Source organism: Thermobia domestica, chromosome 5 (genome assembly GCF_964235325.1).
Source record: "Thermobia domestica chromosome 5, izTheDome1.hap1.1, whole genome shotgun sequence".
Taxonomy (NCBI): domain Eukaryota; kingdom Metazoa; phylum Arthropoda; class Insecta; order Zygentoma; family Lepismatidae; genus Thermobia; species Thermobia domestica.
Window position 1 is genome coordinate 234,771,978 of NC_137458.1, and position 18,188 is coordinate 234,790,165.

The window sequence follows — 18,188 nt, forward strand, 5'->3', positions numbered from 1 at the left end:
GATAGGGGAAAGGAGACTTAACATTTGCTCCAATTGCCGCGCTGAAGGAATCTGGTCGTTGTATGCTCGCTGCAACACAATATAAATTAGAGACTCTGTGACGGATTATATTTCGCTTTTTAAAACGGATTAACTGAACGGACAGTTACAGAAGTAAAAAAAAAAAATGTTATTTAAAGTGTATATATGTGAGTAAAAAAAGTATTTTTTTCTGTTCTTTACTATTATTGATAATAATATTATTTTCTTGAAATACTTTGGTCGTTGCGCAACACTGTAACACTAACATTAGCCGCCACTGGCTAATTGTAAAACAAACAACTATGAAGGTAGAAAATATAATGGGAAAGTTGAGTCTCTAAATTATACGGGAAAAGTCAAATGTAAACAGTTAAACATCTCACATTTGTCCATTTTTAGTTAAACAAAACGTTAGAACAAAGTTGTGACTAAACGGAAGAATGCCTAAATAGAACCCACAGATACATGTTATCAGGATCGTGGGTAGTGGGTAGCCATTGGGCTCAGTCTCCCTGATATATTCAAGAAATAAACAGTTAAAGAATTCTTATGGTTTATTTCTTCGAATGGAAAACAAAAGTTCATCTTTGGTTTGGGTGCAGTACGGAGAAACCAATTTAAAATTTTAATATTTTGTAGCGGCCGACTTGAGGCGCCTTCGGGCCGACCTAATTTTTTGCTTTTCTTACTGTTATTAAATTCTTAATTACTATTTAAAAACCTTTTAATTGCTTTATTGCCATGTAATTATTGCAGGTATTAGTCAATGTTAAATTTCTCTCATTATATTTTGTTCTTTCTGTGGAATAACTAAGCCAGACGAATACTTAAAGTTAGCTGTTGTCTCGTAAGAGGAAACTCATATCTTTTTCTCCCCTCTTTGCATCTTGAGAAAAAGATCTGAATTGGTAACCTATAACCTTCGATTCGCTGCACGTGCAAGGGAATATCTAACCCTTGTGTCTTATCTGAGAGTCTGATGTTATTTTCTGAATACTCTCATTGTTCTCTGTTTAATCCCAGATGTTCTCAAAAACATGGTAGACGTATAATTAACATTTTGGCGCCGAAGTTGACACTTCGAAAATACTAAATATGTCTATTTTGACACCGTATAAAATAAGTGTCTTCTGAACACTTGTATTTTTGGTATCATTGTGAAACGATTAAGAAACCTGTAAAATCCGGATAAAGCCTGATTTTCTTTGTAATATCAAATTAACCTTTGACTTTTAATTTGGATAGTATGTACTAGATGACGCTAAAGCCTTATACTGTTTGTAATAACGCGCATGCGTGACTATTCTAGTTAACACCCTAAATAGTCGTTTAGATTATCAGTACCCAATCTAAACGTAAAGACTAATTTCATTGCACACGAGTATCCGCCCTTTTGGGAAGATACCACCCTACTATACTCCCACGTACGTAACGTGTGAATAAACTCCCTGAATACAAAATAGCTGTACAAGCTGTTCTCAGGAAAAAAAAATCATTGTGTGTCTACGAGGCACGAGCTTCGTGCTCGTCGCCGGGGGCTCCGGCCCACTCTCCGGGCTCAGGCTTCTGTCCTTCGCCCGCCGGACTTGCGTTTCTTCTCTGACTTTGTTAGTCATAGAGAGAAGAACTTAGTGCATTATCAGAGTGTGTTACTACACTGTGTTAGTGGAGAACTCCGTCATCTCCGTTCTCCTACCAAGGACCATCTCTGTTTTCATTTCGTGTGTGCAATACAGCAAGAACTTTGTTACTGTGCTGAACTTTGTTTCTAGTAAGTTTACTACTACTACATGCAGGCAGTCGTAATTCGATCTCTTCATTGAACTGCCCTTATTTCTCTTTTATCATTGGTCATATTCTGACCCCTCTCAAGTTTCACGCATACGCCACTAGACTTATGCGTCATCTAAAATTACCTCTGATGTATAACAACTTATTGCTTATCAACTCTTCTGCGCTGTACAAAAGCAACTTACAATAAAACTCATACTACTTCTAACTCGGCGTTCCAGTCATTTAAAACGCCTATCTAAAGTTTTCAAAGTACGACCTCACCTACTCATATTCTCTCAGAAAGTACCTCCGAAGAAGCCGCTCGTCGAAGTCATTATTATCACATCTCTTTCGTTCTCTGGTTCCTACGTGAACCACTACACCAGTCACGCCTGTTGAGGACCGAACTCTTTATCTTCCTTGGATTGGGAAGTTGAGTGAACCATCACCCTTCTGTGTGTGTTCTGCGACTCCAGTACTATTCCTGCTTTCGCCGTGAGAATTCCGATTGGAGAAAGAATTTCACTCTCCGTAGGAAGTAGAAGCTTCTTGTTGGTTTACCGCTCGAACCAATACAGACATCTTCTGGGAATTCTTGGTCGCAGTGAACATCTTGTTGCCACGCTAAGCTCAACTGGACTTATACAGGACTCGACGATATCTCCAGAGGTCACTTGGAACTCTTTCATCTGTGTAGGTGTTCAATCGCGAGGTGAGTGATTTGAATTGTTTTAGTGATCTTAATTGTGCATCTTGATTCCTCGCATCGACTCAGAATCACGTCTACTTCTTTGCACCCAATATCCGATTTCAGTGTTTGTGTAAAGTGATTCTACAACTAAGGTTGTTAGCGATAACTATCTCTTCCATTTTATTGTTTTATCGATTAAATTGTTATTAGGCTGAATTATTTAAGTATAGCCAAGCCTGACCTTGTCTTGTGAAGTTTATGTATTTGAGGTCCATTAAGTGTGTTAATAATCCTGCCTCCATTGCATTAGCTTTACTTTTAATTCATTGTTGTATAATACATGCCTAATTATTAAGTTGTCGTCCCGCTACAAATATTTATTTCTTTGCACGAGTCCTTATTTTGGTGTGCTAATTAATCTCGTTGTTGTGTGGGCTTCACGTTAACTAGTGACCCCCCCCCTTTTTGGAGCCGCCACTGCCCTAAAGTGCTGACAACTACCTGCGGGACATTCACGGATCAAGGCTCCCTTATAATTTCGTAAACTCGTGCTTGAACTTTGTAATTAATTATTGTCATACATAGGCACTCATCCTGTTCTCTCTCTCCCTATCAAATCACCTTGCCGACAGCCTTGTTAGTCGGACATTGTTTGAACAGGACGGACCTCCTCCTTACCGTACTAATAAATTGTCGAGCCCCATAGACTGCTCTGCTCCATTACATTTTTAATGTCAGGCAACCCTCTAAGTCAGAGATACTCTTGAAACCTTTCGTGGTCCTTTATTAATTATTCTGTTAGTTTGATTTCGGCTACCTTTGGTAGAGATATTGTCGCTAATAATCTCTTTTTATGTTCGTGACCTGTGGTGGGACTCCCTCACCAGTGGCCGCAAAAGTTCTGATCGCCTCCTGCCACCGGCCCCGACATAAATTTGGTGTTCAGCAGTGGAATTCGATCATTAGCTCGTCATCTAATAATGTGTTAATTGATATTGATTATAGAATCCTATGTTGCTTTTGTAAATGACAAAGCAGGAGTTATTTATATTATTACTTTCATTTGTGTTAAGTAGTTTGCTTAGGGTCACATTTATATTCTAAATGAGTTTCGTATAATTTAATGCTCAATTGTGTGAGTTGAAATGACAGGTTTCCTATTAATTTGCTTGAAATTTAAATCTAAAAGTAAACATTTTGTGTTGATATGTTGCGTTGGGCAAATGCCCCCTTCTACCCTGAAAGCTTAACTATCATTTTGCTTGTTCTAGAGAAGTCAATGAGGGAAGGAAAAAGAAACAGTCCATATATCAAAAGAATAGTTCGTTCCTTTTTCTTCAACACAGAGAGAAAACATCTGTTCTCTGTTAGTTTCCCCAGCTGGGCAAAACAAAACAAAAAAGAAAAAGAAAAAGAAAGAGCGAGAAAAAAGAAGTGTGTTGGTTAGCGTTCCTCGGTTGTGTAATACATTAGTATTCAAAAAAAAACTGTAGGGAGAAATATCAACCCAATACCTTGAGAAGGTTTATGGCGCCAAATACGGAACAGATACTTTCTTCTTCACCTATCGAGATGAAAGCTATTCCGTTCTGTATTCAAAGCTTCTCAACGCATTCTGAGTTCGATTCTTGCAATGGATTTTCGCGAGGTTCATTTCAAGAATCATCAGTCGTAAGGCTGGTGTAGGAACTCCAAGTATTCAAATTCTGCTTGTGTAATTAATGAACAAGTCAGTCAAAACAAACATCATTGAAATTTTGAAATTTATTTTGAAATTTTCATTCTGTGAGTCCTTATACTCACGCGTTGTTAGTTCTTTGATTGTGGGTAAATTCTTGATCTTTCCCCGACTGGCTTCTCAGCGTTAGTGGTAAATTAAATATTATGTTAGGTGCTAAAGAGATTCCTTACACGAACTATGCGAACTAAAGCCTTAATATGTTTCGTTTCTTAGTAAAAGTTCATAATGAGATTCATTATTGTGATTTTGAAGTTTTCAAATTGTTTTAAAAATCTTCCTGGAGGCCAATTTAATTTTATTGTTTATGAATGGACGTGCTTTTTGTTAATTATGAGACAATTAAGTATACCAAGATTGAAAGTTTAAAAGGGCAATAAATTCAGTTTAGTAATTTGTTTTAAGTAGAGACCATTCTTAATAAGTTGTTGTAATATTAAACCTAACTCGTTATTTTATTATTTTAAGTCGTGTTTGAATAAAGACAACACTAATGTGGGACACCCCTGAAGTATAGTACCCTGTATTCTAAGACCGCGAAGTCCCTTGTATTTTGATTGAATGATAAGAGCGTAAATTATTAGGATATGCGTTATTGCTTTTTGAAGTCCATGGCATCAAAGTTTCGTAATTTGAATAAAGCTCTTGTAAATTTTAATTGCCAGTGTAAGGTTGTTTTATTAAGGAAGAAATACGTGAACTTAATGTAGTAGAAAGACTAATCCTAACAATTCCGTTTGTGCTTAGCTATTGTTATTAATTAAGGAGACGTTTAAATAATTTATTAGTAGACATTATTAATCAATGAATCTTTTCTTATTCATTATGTTAGAAGTTGAATTATCTATAAATTTATTACTTTCCGGTCACGATAAATTCGACCGTAGTCATTGTGTTAATAATTTCATTTGTTCAGGACGTAAAACCGTGCTCTGTAGTATTGTTATTAATTTTGCTATTTCTTGCCGAGCGCTAATGCCTCGAGTTGTGTAATTATTTTGTAAATTTTAGCGAGCTATCTAATTTTGGAACGTGTCGTTGGGAGACACCCTGTCGGAAAATATTGAGACAGTGATCATACCTCTCCCTTGTTCCAGCAGTAATTCATGGAGTCTAGATTAGGTTAGGATGTGTCAATTCCCTTTCCTAAAAAGAGTACCAATTCCATCAAACGTGATAATTAACTATAATTATCAGCCCCAAAGCGTACATTGGTCGTTCAGAGAATTGCCACCTGTTTCTATCGCTTGTATTAGCTGAGAATCGTGCAATCTCTGATGTTTATACTCCGTTGAATCGATCTTATTGTACCAATTCCATCAAACGTGATAATTAACTATAATTATCAGCCCCAAAGCGTAAATTGGTCGTTTCAGAGAATTGCCGCTTGTTTCTATCGCTTGTATTAGCTGAGAATCGCGCAATCTCTAATGTTGATCCTCTGTTATATCGACCTTATTGTATAATGGTGCGTCCGCGTAATTGTAAGGATGTTAAGCCGGATCTTTGAGAAGGCTTACCCCCTTAAAGGTACGGGACCCTCCTATTACATCCCAGGTCGCTCTGGACCCCCTAGGTCCCGCAGCTGTTTATTATCGTTCAGTTTACTAACGAACGACCAGAGAATGTTTGGTTCTTTCGGAAGGAAGCCCAGTGTTTCGTTCGAAAGACACCCTATGGTGTTAAAGTTTTAATTATGTGCTTTTCGAGATGGTAATGATATGTATGGAAGCTAATGTTGTATTTAAATGGTCATAAATGTTCTTGCTCGCGAGTGCCTAATCTAATCAAAGGTGCGTTTGTGTAGACCTAATCCTTTTGAGCACTCTTGCTCCCTAATGAGTCCAAGCACGAGTCCTTAAGAAAATCTAAGGTTGTCCGAAGAGATAATTAAATTCGCTTGTCCAATGTATCAAGTATTGTTATGTTTTCTAGCTTCCGAGTAAATTAGTGATGTTATAATATCATGAGTAAAAGAAATGCTTTTGCAAGTCCAGGAATCGAGTTATTTTCTAGAGTACAATCCTTATCGGGCCTAAATGTCAAATACAGCCGCCCTGTTTAGTAAATAAGTGCATTATTGATCATTTTGTAATTGCATATAAACTCTTTCTTGTCTCCTATTTGAAATGATAAATCGTTCTTTTGTGCGTATAGATATCCCAAAAGGTCTCTAAAAAGTAAATACGCGGTTAAATTCCTCAAAGTTAAAATTATGAATAAATGCGAAGTAAATGTAAGTCCCAGGGTCATATGAGTTAATATTAGAAGATAGGCTAAAAGTAATCTTTATTATACCTCTCTTGCCTCCTGCCGTCCGAGTGCCAACTTAATTTGTATCTAAGAGTCGACATCATGTCTCCTGTAAGGAATTCTCGTTGAATTGTATTAATTGTTCTTAAATGTATTTAAGTAATTATAGTCTATTCCCGTTCGATTGTATTTCTATAAGGTTGTGGCACATTCTATTTTTATCATTTGGATATATTGATTATTGTATTTACTAGGAATAGACATTTTAAGCTGTAATTCTAATAATATTCTAACGTGAATATACATTATAATAAATATGATAATGGCATTTGAGATATTATGCGTTATAATGCAGATGATAATTGTATTTTGATATCTACTATATGTTATAATTAATATGAATTTTTGGTGAATATCCAGGTTGAATTTAAGATCTACCAATTGAATGATATTAATATTTTACTGTAAAAGGTAGTTGTTATCATAGTAAGGCAACAAGATAATTGCCTGAAGTTATAATTTAAATTCATTGTTAATTTCTAAACGTCAGTACTTCAGTTATATTGGTTCCTTTGTTAATAAAATGACGTAAAAGCGAAGTACCTCTGTGCGAAGAGTACAATTAAATATATGTTGATTAAAAATTCTATATTGTAACTCTATCTCTCTTATCGATTAACTATTTGTGGTAGTTCATTCTATAAATTGAGATGATTTATTTGATTGATTTTTTGTTAAGCGTCTGTTCAACTGCGTGACAATAGTCACTAAACAATAATATTGAACCACGCGTTAATTGGCATATTGTTAAATGAAAATGTTGAAAGTTTAGACAATAATTGATCTGTATATTGGTCGTTTGCGTCATATTATAATTCAGGTATTTTAGACGTAACTATAAAATTGCCATTTAGTTTATGAACACCCTGTGTTGAGTCGTGTTCCATATAAATGCTATTTAAAAAGGGTTCATTTTGAAACATTCATACGCTGTCCCGTACTGAATTCTAATTGTTTAAGGGATGAATGTTATAAAGTGTTTAAAATATATATATATATATATATATGTTCTAGTCATCCCTTTCGCGCTAAAAGAAATCAGCCTTCATTTCATTCGAAAGCTTGTATGAAAACATAGAAATTCTTCTTTTAGCCGTTCTCTGTTTAAAGAAAAACCAGACCCTTACCAGACAGGGCTGTAGTATAATTTCTTTTTCTTCACACCACCCTGACCTCAGCGTGGAGTGTAGTAAAAAAAAAAAAAAAAAAGAGAAAACATCTGAGTGTCAATTCCCAACTACCCTCCGGTAGTGGATAACCTTCGACCTCAGGGAGTCCCAGTAACCCAATTTTGGTAACGACTAGAAGAACATAAAAACAAACTGGCTCCCTTTCTTATCGTATATTTAATGGTTTGTTTTGACAATTTTGGAGTAAGTGATAAAGTGTAAATTTTTAATTAATGTATCCAAAAACAAAACGTAGAGAAAAAGAAAATTTACATATAGTAATAATAATAATAATAATAATAATAATAATAATAATAATAATAATAATAATAATAATAATAATAATAATAATAATAATAAAAAAAATGAATTAAATACTTCAACTCTGTATACGGTAGTCTTGCGATTCTATGTAGTGTGTATAATCCTTAAAATTTTAAGTAGTTGATTCTTGTACTTTTTAATAATATAGAAGTCATTCAAATCTTTTGTTAAATTTAGTAATTCTGTATATATACCTAGTGGAACTTTCGTTTAGGACATGTGCAGTTCCTTAAATGTCTAGAGAGATTAAAAATCCAACTACCGTAAATGATTTTAGATTAGTAAAAAAAAAAAAAAACCAAAAATGCGTGTAAATATTTGTTATCTATATATACTTCCTTTGTAGTTATAATTGATTTGTATAGCATAATTGCATGTTACTTGGGTTTAATAACTAACTATAATATTTTAGTATGGGTCATACATCTCCTTTACATATAGGTATATCCTTTGTATATATAGGAACTCGTATAATAATAATAATAACTATAAAAACTGAGTAAAAAAAAATATTTTAAATGTGTACTGTACATAATTGAAGTCATTTGTGTTATCCCTCGCTATAGTGTTTTAATAGGTCTAGTGTATTTATACGAAATCAGGTTGTATTGGCCTTGTTAGTCTTTGTATATTTTTATAGACAAAGCTTAGTTTTGTAAATATGTAGGAACAAATCGTACCAACTAGGGAATTCTTTGTATTATACGTATATAACCATTGGTAGAGCCATGTAGTAATTTCTTAAATTTGTGATTCACTCACAATCGAGATTTTATATCTAAATAATTGGTAGTCTAATGATAACTTTGTTTATTAACGTAGTTTAATAATAATTTTGGGTTCTCATATTTAATTCTAGTTATAGGTGTATATATATAAACATTTCTTTAACTTTTTAATTGTTTGGGTATGACCAGGATAATCGTATATCTTCTTATATACACAAAAAATATATATTTAAGCTATTTTGGGATTTTAACGAGTACTTCTGTACTACTGATATAACTACTTTTGTGTCATTATTTAATTATGGTGTTACCTAATACTATATAATTATTTCAATGGGTTTTTACTTTATGGATTTAAGTACTTCGATTATTTAGCTATAATTGTGTATAAAATAATATTCGCTGGTATAAGCAAAAAAAAATGTTTTACCTTTATGAACTTTACTTAAAGAATTAGTAAGTGTTGCCAACTAGGACTAAGAAATTTTAATTGAATATATCTATGTATGAGTATTAAGCAGTGTTGCCAATCCTAAAGATTAAAAAGTGTTGCCAACTCTAAAGTTTAAAAACAATATTGCCACTTAATTTTTTTAAAAAAAATTTAAGCCCAAGTAGTCAAAAAAAATATTTCTCAGTTCCCTCGTCTATTTTTTTTATTTTACGCGGGAGGACTGTAGCGGCCGACTTGAGGCGCCTTCGGGCCGACCTAATTTTTTGCTTTTCTTACTGTTATTAAATTCTTAATCACTATTTAAAAACCTTTTAATTGCTTTATTGCCATGTAATTATTGCAGGTATTAGTCAATGTTAAATTTCTCTCTTTATATTTTGTTCTTTCTGTGGAATAACTAAGCCAGACGAATACTTAAAGTTAGCTGTTGTCTCGTAAGAGGAAACTCATATCTTTTTCTCCCCTCTTTGCATCTTGAGAAACAGATCTGAATTGGTAACCTATAACCTTCGATTCGCTGCACGTGCAAGGGAATATCTAACCCTTGTGTCTTATCTGAGAGTCTGATGTTATTTTCTGAATACTCTCATTGTTCTCTGTTTAATCCCAGATGTTCTCAAAAACATGGTAGACGTATAATTAACATTTTGGCGCCGAAGTTGACACTTCGAAAATACTAAATATGTCTATTTTGACACCGTATAAAATAAGTGTCTTGGGAACACTTGTATTTTTGGTATCATTGTGAAACGATTAAGAAACCTGTAAAATCCGGATAAAGCCTGATTTTCTTTGTAATATCAAATTAACCTTTGACTTTTAATTTGGATAGTATGTACTAGATGACGCTAAAGCCTTATACTGTTTGTAATAACGCGCATGCGTGACTATTCTAGTTAACACCCTAAATAGTCGTTTAGATTATCAGTACCAAATCTAAACGTAAAGACTAATTTCATTGCACACGAGTATCCGCCCTTTTGGGAAGATACCACCCTACTATACTCCCACGTACGTAACGTGTGAATAAACTCCCTGAATACAAAATAGCTGTACAAGCTGTTCTCAGGAAAAAAAATCATTGTGTGTCTACGAGGCACGAGCTTCGTGCTCGTCGCCGGGGGCTCCGGCCCACTCTCCGGGCTCAGGCTTCTGTCCTTCGCCCGCCGGACTTGCGTTTCTTCTCTGACTTTGTTAGAGTCATAGAGAGAAGAACTTAGTGCATTATCAGAGTGTGTTACTACACTGTGTTAGTGGAGAACTCCGTCATCTCCGTTCTCCTACCAAGGACCATCTCTGTTTTCATTTCGTGTGTGCAATACAGCAAGAACTTTGTTACTGTGCTGAACTTTGTTTCTAGTAAGTTTACTACTACTACATGCAGGCAGTCGTAATTCGATCTCTTCATTGAACTGCCCTTATTTCTCTTTTATCATTGGTCATATTCTGACCCCTCTCAAGTTTCACGCATACGCCACTAGACTTATGCGTCATCTAAAATTACCTCTGATGTATAACAACTTATTGCTTATCAACTCTTCTGCGCTGTACAAAAGCAACTTACAATAAAACTCATACTACTTCTAACTCGGCGTTCCAGTCATTTAAAACGCCTATCTAAAGTTTTCAAAGTACGACCTCACCTACTCATATTCTCTCAGAAAGTTCCTCCGAAGAAGCCGCTCGTCGAAGTCATTATTATCACATCTCTTTCGTTCTCTGGTTCCTACGTGAACCACTACACCAGTCACGCCTGTTGAGGACCGAACTCTTTATCTTCCTTGGATTGGGAAGTTGAATGAACCATCACCCTTCTGTGTGTGTTCTGCGACTCCAGTACTATTCCTGCTTTCGCCGTGAGAATTCCGATTGGAGAAAGAATTTCACTTTCCGTAGGAAGTAGAAGCTTCTTGTTGGTTTACCGCTCGAACCAATACAGACATCTTCTGGGAATTCTTGGTCGCAGTGAACATCTTGTTGCCACGCTAAGCTCAACTGGACTTATACAGGACTCGACGATATCTCCAGAGGCCACTTGGAACTCTTTCATCTGTGTAGGTGTTCAATCGCGAGGTGAGTGATTTGAATTGTTTTAGTGATCTTAATTGTGCATCTTGATTCCTCGCATCGACTCAGAATCACGTCTACTTCTTTGCACCCAATATCCGATTTCAGTGTTTGTGTAAAGTGATTCTACAACTAAGGTTGTTAGCGATAACTATCTCTTCCATTTTATTGTTTTATCGATTAAATTGTTATTAGGCTGAATTATTTAAGTATAGCCAAGCCTGACCTTGTCTTGTGAAGTTTATGTATTTGAGGTCCATTAAGTGTGTTAATAATCCTGCCTCCATTGCATTAGCTTTACTTTTAATTCATTGTTGTATAATACATGCCTAATTATTAAGTTGTCGTCCCGCTACAAATATTTATTTCTTTGCACGAGTCCTTATTTTGGTGTGCTAATTAATCTCGTTGTTGTGTGGGCTTCACGTTAACTAGTGACCCCCCCCCCTTTTTGGAGCCGCCACTTCCCTAAAGTGCTGACAACTACCTGCGGGACATTCACGGATCAAGGCTCCCTTATAATTTCGTAAACTCGTGCTTGAACTTTGTAATTAATTATTGTCATACATAGGCACTCATCCTGTTCTCTCTCTCCCTATCAAATCACCTTGCCGACAGCCTTGTTAGTCGGACATTGTTTGAACAGGACGGACCTCCTCCTTACCGTACTAATAAATTGTCGAGCCCCATAGACTGCTCTGCTCCATTACATTTTTAATGTCAGGCAACCCTCTAAGTCAGAGATACTCTTGAAACCTTTCGTGGTCCTTTATTAATTATTCTGTTAGTTTGATTTCGGCTACCTTTGGTAGAGATATTGTCGCTAATAATCTCTTTTTATGTTCGTGACCTGTGGTGGGACTCCCTCACCAGTGGCCGCAAAAGTTCTGATCGCCTCCTGCCACCGGCCCCGACAATTTCTAACCCTTATTTTTATTTTAACCACCTTATTATTGTGTCGATTTCAGTCCTTACTTATCAGTGGTGATTTGAGGAGTTGATCTGGGGAAAATTCCCCTCAGAGCTACGGAATCATATCCGAGCATATCTTAGATCTATTCTGCAAGGGTTGCCAGTATTTTCGTAGTTCTACTTTTAGTCCCATGTATTGAAATCCTTCCTCCCCGGGAGGAAATAATCTGAAATTACCACTGTTATTTATTTTGAGATGATTCCTTGTATCGATGAAGAAGGGATGAATTTAGTAATTTCTTGTTTTCTAAAATTCAAGTGTTTTACTGGAAGTTATTGGGAGAATCTGCTACTGTATTTCCTTCCTTTATTTTATCAAAGTTACAATTGATTTTGTGTATTGCAAGAGGCATGCTTTATATTTACTAGACAGAATAACATATTTATTTTGCAATCAATTTTCAGAAGCTGTTGAAATCACATTAAACTGTGATAATTTTAGTGCATTTCAAGTATCTGTTTTTCTCCGTAATTTATTAAAGAAATTTTTATAATAATAGCATTTATGTGCTAAGAAATAATTGTTGTATGATAAGTTCAATTTGACTTTCATCTAAAATTATCTCTGCCTCCCTGTCAGTATTCTGGCTACATATCTGAATGTTCTTCACAAACTTACATGATCTGCAGCGAATCAGCGAACCAGAAAGTCCTCGCTTCATAAGTGAGCTCTCTACCATTAGGTAATCTGGTCTCTTTCCCCCTCTAGGTATATGCAAATTAAAAGTTAAATGTTAAAAGTTAATTTATTTATTTTTGAGTTTTATGTCCCACAATTGTGCCCTTTAAGCTAAAGAAGACGATAAAGAATGAGTGATGATAATGAAATAAATAGTGAACGAACAATATATAGCATTCATGCACTGAATAGGGCTCGAACCCGTGACAGGTATACCTTGCTGTCGCCTTAGCTATATAGAATCCTAAAGAAGACGCAAGACAAAAAATAATGATGTTGATTATGGAAAATGATGATAACATAACAGACGCAAACAAAAAAAATCCCAAAAAAACCCAAGGACTAACTAACTAACTCTATGGCCTATGGAACCCGGAGGTTCAATGACGCGTTCACAAAAGCTCTCCACTGACTTCTATCCTTAGCTAACTGCATCCAGTTTCTACTTTGTATTCCTATCTCTGCAAGATCCATCTTAATATTGTCCTCCCACCTGCGCCTAGGTCTTCCTAATGGTCGTTTTCCGATTGGTCTTCCAGTCAAGAATTTGGAAGCGTTTCTACTTTCTTCCATTCTAGCTACATGACCCGCCCACCTGAGCCTCCTAGATTTGACGACCCTAACCATGTTGGGTAAACCATATAAATTATGTAGTTCCTCGTTATGAAGTTTCCGCCATTCCCCATTCCCGTTCCTCTTGGGTCCAAATATTCGTCTCAGGATCTTGTTCTCAAATACTTTCAGTCTATGTTCTTCCCTCAGAGTAAGTGACCATGTTTCGCAGCCATACAGAACAACAGGCATGATTATCGTTTTGTATATTTTAAGCTTCAAATTCTTCGACAGAATTCGTGACGAGAAGAGATTTTGAACCGAATAGTGACACGAATTCCCTGCTTTTAGTCGTCATTTAATTTCTCCGTGAATATGATTTTCCTCTGTTAATATTGACCCTAGATATTTGAAAGTATCCACTTTATCAAAAGTATTATTTAATATTTTAACGCATCCATAATTTGCTGTATTCCGGTCCCGACGCACTTCCATGTATTTAGTTTTCTCTGCATTTACTTCTAAACTCATGTCCCTGCAAGCGTTAAATAAGATCTCGTGCATTTCTTTCTATTTTTCTCCTATCATCCCCCATTAAATTTACATCATCAACATATGCCATAACCTGGTGAATACCGTTCAACTGTAGGCCCTGGTTGCTATCTTTGATTTTCCTTATAGCTTATTCCAGAACGAAGTTGAATAATAATGGCAACAACGCATCTCCTGGTCTCAGGCCATTTTCTACATGAAAGCTCGTGGACAAAAATTTTCCTACCCGGACTTTACTTTGGGATTCATTTAAACATATCTTAATTACTTAAAAGTTTATATGCCCTGAGATCAACAGAGATAATTCGTGTCTTCTTGCACTAGCTGAGGAACACTAAAATGTCAGAAACTACAAAATAAAAGAAATGGAGTTTGCGGTAAGTAAAAGGAAAACTTGAGCTTTCTAATAAAACAAGTAAAGTACAAGACAATGTGAGTGGAGGCTTAAAAAGAAATATGAACATTCCTATATAATAATTAACACTGTCTCATCAGATAACACAATCATGAACTATTTTTAATAGATTAAAGAAAATCTAAGTTTGACTTGTGAGTATGTATGTTTGTAGATATATCCACACTTACATTAAGAAACGTTGGTAATATTACAACGCTTTTTCTCTAATCAAGTAAGAATTAATTATTAGTTTTAAAAAATCAAATAATTCCTTCAACGATTGATGCAAAAATCTTATTCTAAAATATGCGGCCACCAAATAATCAGCATAGTAAGATGGGTTGTAATAACTAAGAAGTTGAGAACATCTTTGTAACCAGTTTTCACAATTGGTTTAAAACAATTTGGTGACGGATGTTAAAGTCATTGGTAATGACTACTTACATGCCGGTCGTACACAACTTTTCTGCGATTGGTCATCCACTGCGAGGACTATCTGGACATCGAAATTTCTAGAACGAAAGCGACGGAACTATTTTTGGGCTGTTGCTTTAGATAATGTTTATATATATTATATAAACATTATATAAACGTGTCTATAAATAATACAAATTTCTTCACGGCTCTGAGCAGCATTTGAGCCTTTATCGAGCTAAAATTGTAAAATGTATCGGAGTTTTCATCGGAATGTTCAATCATCTTCACGGTGTAGTAGCTTATGTCTGTTTATAAAAATTCCAATAGTTTATTTATACCTATTTTGATAATCGTAAACTCGGGAAAGAAAACGATAACCAAGTGGGGTGGAAGACGAACCGCAGTGACTCAGTGGTAGAGCGTTCATCTCTAGTGCCTGGTGTCTTTGGTTCGATCCCAGCTCGTGCCAAATAAAATTTGTGGTGGACAAACACCGTGTGCGTCGATTTTCTCGGGGTTCTCCCACTTTCTTCATCCTACCATTTCACTCATTTCTCATCAGCCCCGTCTCCTTTAGCCTAGCCGGCTTAACTGTGGGACATAAACCTTAAAGATTTTGCAGTGGGTCCTGCAACATCATTTGACAACTGAAAATTGAAGCGTGGATATATATATATATAGGGTTGGATTTAGGGGTGTACCGGTGCACGGTCATCCCCTTCCTTGTAAATATATACTATCTAAAATGAGAAGCTAGTAATGAAAATAGCAACACTTTCCGAAACTTTCTGTCATCATGTTTCAGTTTGGGGCTTAAAAGAAAGCGGAGTTTTTGCAAAAGCAATAGTTTAAGTCGATTTCTAAAGGTTGAAGGAATAGGATTCACCAAGCAAAGCAATATAACATTTGTCAAGTACGGAAGAAAACAGAAGCTAGGAGGAGAGAACGTTTTGTCCTGGATAACACTTGCGACACTCTTTAAAATACTTTCATCTGTTCTATGCATCAGCCTTGTCAGAGGTAAAGAATATTGTCACATGTCACTTTGAAGATTTTCAGTGTGAGTAGTTATTTTGATAGTTATTGGTACACCCCTCAAAAAAAAAAACCTGAATCATTCCCTGTATATATACACGCTTCAATTTTCAGTTGTCAAATGATGTTACGCAGGACCCACTGCAAAATCTTTAAGATTTACGTCCCACGGTTATGCCGGCTATTCTAAAGGAGACGGGACTGTGAGAAATGAGTGAAATGGTAGAATGAAGAAAGTGTGAGAACCCCAAGAAAACTGACGCACACGGTAATTGTCCACCACAAATTTTATTTGGCGCGAGCTGCGATCGAAAAAAACGATTGATCAAACATTCTTGTGCGCTGCGTCCATGTACCACTTCAATGTTCAATCTTGAACCACGCATGTTCGTCTCTTCGAACCATATTGTTACGGCACTGCAGTTTTTGACTGAATGACATACAGTCGTTATCACTCGTCACACTTCATTGCCTCACATTCCCTTATCAGCTACGGAAGTCTTGTAATGCTGAGACATAGCCCTTTAACGTGAGAACAGTCTTGCCGCTATTTTTAATCCAAACTATACATAGATTAAACCAGTGTTTATTGCCTGATTCCTCTTTAAAACACAACATAGAGCTCTAATTGTGCCAAAATAAAGAATTACTCATGGAACTTTGTTTTATAATCCAAGAAATACATAAACATAGGATCATGTTGTTTTCTCATATGTAGTAATATCCAGTATTTCATGAAAAATATAAAGCATGTTCAATGTAAATTCTTTTTTATTTTCAGCCTTAGGTCTTGAAAATATAAAGAAAAGCATCAGCCATTCCTTCTCTACTTGTTGTTTGCTCAAATGTGTTGACTCGAAAATAGGCCGCATAATAAAGAATAATATTCAATCCCTGAATATTTGCAACAACAAGTTTTCTGTAAAAGGGAAACCTGAGAAACACAACATGGCGACTATAGAACCGAATGACTGGACTGAAGAGAGATACCGGAAATGCGTCCAAGACTTTAACAACTTAGTGAGTAGCCTTTATGACGAAGGAACGATTATAACTACCGATTTTCTGGTAATGTTATGTAAAAGTCCACCTAGTAAACAATCTCTGCAAACACCTCCATCTTGTATTGAAGGTTGTACAAGATGTCATAATTCTGATGATAATGTTATTAGAGAATGTGAAGTAGATTCAACCATTCCTTTTGCTGTGTGTGGCAGTGACCGTAATTTACCTGGTAGGCAAGAATCAGTAACTGTGAGATCATTCGAGCGCCATATTTTGTGTGAAATAGCAAGAACTTTTGAATGTCCATTGTGCATGGAACTTCTTCAGGCTCCAGTAATGATCTGCTTCAGAGGGCATAGTATTTGTGGAGTGTGTTACGAAAAAGGAAATAAGACTCAGTGTCCAATATGTAAAGCATATTTCAAAGGTTCCAGGAACCTTCTGGCTGAAGAAGCAGTCTGGAAGTTGCAAAATTTATGTAGATGTGACTGCAAGAAATCGTTGTTCTTTCAGTCAGAGGATGAGCAGCATGATGACCATTGTCAGAGCAGAAAACTTCCATGTCCAGTGCTCAAGTGTACTTCACATGTTATCTCTGATCAAATTTATGACCACATTCTGGAGGATCATCTAGATGTTCAACTGAATGCTGCTGTCAGACATTCACAGGTGTCCACTGTCAAATGGATTTGGCACACAACGCTCCATCCAGAAGAGACAATTAAGAAAGTACTAGAAGTCAAGAAATATGGCTCATTCTTATTGCAAGTCCTAATCGACAAGGAGAAGAACACGAGGCATATGTGGTTACAGCAAATTCCAATGTTGAAGAACCCTTCTGGCTACTTGTGCTTGGTCACTTTGATGTCGCCGTGTAAATTGAAGAAAGTGGCATTTCCCGTTACCATTGGATGTGAACAATTTGTTTGCTTTGAAGAAAATGCGTGTGCGGTACTTAAAGATGAAATTGATTCGGTCTTGGAATGTGATATTTACTTCTTTCGTATAAATTAAGTTTATATTGAGATCCATTTGGTATGCATCTAAATTTAAATAAAGTATTGTCTTTCCCTTACCATTATTATTTTTTTAAAAGTTGATATCAATAACACGTTTAAAATATATAATTAAGTATGTAATATCTGATACTGTTGATTGCAGTAAGTATAATTAGAATTGTGGTCAGTTTTGATCTTGAGTGTTTTACCCAGAAAACGAAGAGCATGGGTACTAAATTTTACCTTTCTATATCTACGGGAAGTGCTCTAAAGGATTTGATGATTATAAGAGAGTAACTAAAT

The 18,188-nt window shown here is 35.7% G+C and overlaps 1 protein-coding gene across 4 annotated transcripts in view; it reads left to right on the forward strand.

The window, feature by feature from the left end:
- LOC145686455 (uncharacterized) overlaps positions 1-17,963 on the forward strand; it is a 44,040-nt gene extending 26,077 nt beyond the window's left edge. For all 4 annotated transcript variants that reach the window (XM_081759767.1, XM_081759768.1, XM_081759770.1 and 1 more), the window contains one exon: positions 16,664-17,963. In XM_081759767.1, coding sequence (XP_081615893.1) covers positions 16,664-17,901 — 1,238 coding nt within the window. In that variant the 3' untranslated portion in view covers positions 17,902-17,963. The remainder of the gene's footprint in view (positions 1-16,663) is intronic.
- Positions 17,964-18,188: the final 225 nt, after the last annotated feature.